We start from the raw sequence: 4212 nt of genomic DNA on the forward strand, positions 1-4212 counted from the left end.
ACCACACATAGATTTGGCAGATGATATTCCTACATGCATATTTCTATGTATTACAAAAATATCCATATCCATATTACTGAGCTAACAAGGGACAAGCTTAAGATAACTTCTTATCCACAATCAAACACATTGAGGTAAGGAGTTGCTGGGCCTTGAGCTTGGGGACATGGTTAAAGGAGACATCAAGCTCAATTGGCATGTCATACTACACAAAAATATTATTCTACATCCTACCTTGCTGAGTAGCAACTGGGGTCTTAAAAGCTTGTGAATAGTTGTGGTGGTTATGTTAGTGTGTCAACTTGGCTAGTATTCCCCATGACGAGACTGATAATAAACTCCATGTTGGAATCTACCGAGAGCAGCTGAGTAGCTGCTTTTGGATGTGTGGTCTGCTTCCTGTATATGAGAAACAGCTTTGGGAATGGTCTCTATCTTATGGCATGCTTAGACCCTGTGTGTAGCTGTGTCATTATTCAGCAGCCTGTCATGCTCTGTCAACCTTGGGACTTACAATGTACTTGAATTAAAGGCCTGTCATGTGGTTTGGTAACATTGGTACTGTGCTGTTTTATTTGTCGGCCTTGGGCTTGTTAGCCTCAGCAGCCAGTAGCAGCCTGAGTGAAGAGATGCCTCTAGCTTCAGTGGGCTAGGAGCAAGAGTCAGAACTGAAACTCAAGGTCAAGGGATGGTCACACAGCCCCTAGAGCCTGGCACTTTGAACTTGGACTTAAAGCCTCCAAATTGTGAGAGAATAAATTCCTGTCTGTTAAGCCATCCCATTTGTGGTATATTCTTGTCAGAGTGGCATAAGGTAACCAGAAAAATGGCCTTCTAAGATGCTACTATTGTTCTCTCCTCATCCAGAGAAAAGAAGAGTAAAGAAAATCAGACATATGGAAACAATTAGTCCAAGGGACTAATGGACTACAGGAACCTCAGCCTGCATGATCCTGAACCCAGAAGAATTAGATGCTGTCCTGCGACTAGTGCCATTCACTAAGAAAGGAATCACAATTGAAGATCCTGTATTGAGAGGAAGAAAAAAATAAATGTCAAGCAAAATTTAAAATGATAGAAAAAAATTACTTGAAGAAAAATCAATCACATGGAAATTATATTTGAAATACAATTTAGAAATGAATAATGGTGATATCTACAAAATATAATGAACTCAATTAATGCCACTAAATTGTACATTTAAAGAATATTGAAGGTGCAAATGATTTGTTACATACATATTCATCACAATAAAATAAAATAATATTTGACAAGTAGAGTTCATTGAATTGGTCAATTTATAAACTAAGGAGAGGCAGTGGTGAGAAGTGAGACAAATAGTTGAAGATGAAGATTTTCTTTGACATGACTTATTGTAGCTGGAAGTTGTGTATATATTTTGTTAAAAGCAAAGGAATGCCCACTGTAACTTGAACTATCTTCTCACTCCATCCCAAACTGTCCTTTCCTCAGACCCCTCAGATCTTTTGAAAAATAACTAAACCCTCAAAATTCTACAGCCAATTTTCCAAAGCCCATGAGTGACCCACAGCTGGCATGTGGATGACTTTAAGTTCAAGCAAAGCATACTCAAATCCAAAGATGATGATAAAGCCCTGTATCTTTATGTTCAAATTTCCATCAGTAGAGGTGAGTCCTTGACTTTTAACATGCTTGGCAGGCAACTGAAAAGTTTTAGGTTGTAGCACACTCAGAGACACCTTGGAAGAAAGGCCTGGTATTATTCTTCTAAAATATCAGCCATTGAAAACCCTGTGGAGGACATTTCTACTTGACATGCATGGTTGTCAGGAGTCAGAATTGACTTATTAACAAAGGTTTTCTTTTTCTTTTTCTTCTTCTATTTCATCAGTAGAGGCAAACTTAGAAAATATTTATCCCTCCTGCAAAAAGGGCAAGGAGGCCACATGTTCTGACCTCCTCTAATCCCACAAGAGAAAGGCAGGATTACCAGCAGTAACCCAAGGCCTATTACTGCAAGGCCAGACATGCTGCCTCCCTCCAGCCCTTTCTCCAACCGTTCCTCCCAAAGCACCCACCACCTTTCTCCTGGGTTCAATAATTCACTGCAGTGGCCACACAGAACTCATGGATTATGGGGTTCATTAGGGAAGCACCACAGGCTACAATTCAAGTTCAGGAAAAATGCTCAGTCTCTCTCCCAGCCCACCGTCCCTCAGCCAACAGTCTCTCACAGTCTCTCTCCCAGCAGTGCTGGTCCCTCGGTGTCTCACTCAGCAATGCAGGTCTCTTGTGTCTCTTTCCCAGCAATGTGTGTCTCAGGAGCCCGTGTTTCTTTCAGAAGCACATCTTCCTCAACCAGCAGTCAGAGAGAGCTCTGCCTCTAGGAGGCCTCCTTTTGAGCCCAGCAGGGTGGTCAAACTAGCCAATCATAGCATCAGAATTCTAAGCATGTGAGAGACAGTGGGCACCTCCCAGAACATTGTTTTGTGCCACTCCCAACAGAAATACTCCAGGTGGACAACTTTAGCAAGCAGGAGCTCCTCAGTTGCCCATAGAAAATCCCACCTTGGAGTTTACAAAGACTTATGGGTAGAAAAGCCACACTAAGTAATTTACTACACCACACCTCCTGAGAAGAAACATCTACCCAAGACCTTCTGTAAAGCCCCTGTGACAACTTTGTTCCTGAGGCTGTAGATAAGTGGGTTGAGCATGGGAGTGAGGATGGTATAGAAAGCAGACACAGCCTTGTCCTGCTCAGGGGTATGGTAAGAATGAGGCAACACATATGTGTACATGGCTGCTCCATAGAAGAGGCTGACCACCACCATGTGTGAGGAGCAGGTAGCCATGGCCTTCTGCCTCCCCTCTGCTTCACTCATCCTATAAACAGTGATGAGGATCCTGCACTAAGAGGCAGAGATGACAGAGAATGGGATTAGGAGCATCATGATGCAGCAGACATACATGGCTGTCTCATAAGCTGATGTGTAAGTACAGGAGAGCTTCAGAAGGGCAGGCACCTCACAAAAGAAGTGGTTAATTTCCCGAGATGCACAGAAGGGGAACTGCATTGTGACTGGGGTGAGCAGGAATCCATCCAAGGACCCTCCCAGCCATGCTGCCACCACAATCAATAAGCAGACCTTCTGGCTCATGAGGACAGGGTAATTCAGAGGTTTGCATATGACCACATAGCAGTCATAGACATGAGTCCTAGAAGAAAAAGCTCAGCCCCTGCCAAAGTTAAGTAGAGGAAGTGTTGGGACGTACACCCTACAAAGGAAATTGTCCTCTGGCCCACCACTGGGTCGACTAGCATTTGGGGAACAATGGTGGAGATGTATAGGATGTCCATAAGAGAGAGTTGACTGAGAAGGAAGTACATGGGGGTGTGGAGGCGGGAGTCCACATGGATGAGAATGATCATGAGGCTGTTGCTGGCTATAGAGATCACAAAGACAAGGAGGATGAGAGCGAAGAGGAGCCAGGGAAAGTGAGTGTTGCTGAACAAACCCAGGAGGACAACGTCTGCATACATGGAATAATTCCCTCGTTCCATAGCTTGATAGGCTGCACAAAAGAGAGATAAGTATAATAAGAAAAATGTAGCACAAAACAAAACTATCTAGCTTGCTTAAGGCATTATAATATGCACTTGCTTTCTCCAAATCATCATTGGAGAAAGTAATTAAATTGCAGTGTGAAATTCACTCTTTTTTTTAAAAAAATAATTCCTGAAGTTGATTAGAACTAATGGGTTGTTTAGAGAGATTGTCCTAAGCACCATTCTCATTCATGAAGCTCAAAACTTTGAATTTCCTTGAAGAATAGACTGAACATGATTCCATTTTGGAACACCATGTCATCATTCATTCAATGACAAGATGCTTTACTTGCTAACCACTACTTCTTAATTTATATGTCATCATGTGATTATGTTTTTTGGCTCATTGGCATTTAAATATTTTTAGCATAGAACTCTTTGTTCAAGCACAAACTTACACAAAGGAAGATATACATAATAAAGATAAAAATGCAGTCAGCCCTATTGAATTGTGATAGAGTAATGGGAGGGATGCCCTATGCTTTCCCCCTCTCACAAAGCTCTGTTTCTCACAGTTGAACTGCAGCTTGAAAACCAAAGGTCCAGAGCATATATTTTGCCTGAGGAAGTAGAACTACATTGACTAATTTTCCCTAATTTACACCATTCTCTACATATTT

At 42.0% G+C, this 4212-nt stretch overlaps 1 protein-coding gene across 1 annotated transcript; it reads right to left on the minus strand.

Annotated features, from left to right (window-relative positions):
• Positions 1 to 2600: 2600 nt before the first annotated feature.
• On the minus strand, positions 2601 to 3547 carry LOC103211601 (olfactory receptor 2T27-like). The gene is given in 2 exon segments (XM_007957580.2): positions 2601 to 3190; positions 3193 to 3547. Coding segments are annotated over 2 exon segments (945 nt in total).
• Positions 3548 to 4212: the final 665 nt, after the last annotated feature.

This window comes from Orycteropus afer, unplaced genomic scaffold (assembly GCF_000298275.1).
Source record: "Orycteropus afer afer isolate SDZICR_OR568_19922 unplaced genomic scaffold, OryAfe1.0 scaffold00762, whole genome shotgun sequence".
NCBI lineage: Eukaryota > Metazoa > Chordata > Mammalia > Tubulidentata > Orycteropodidae > Orycteropus > Orycteropus afer.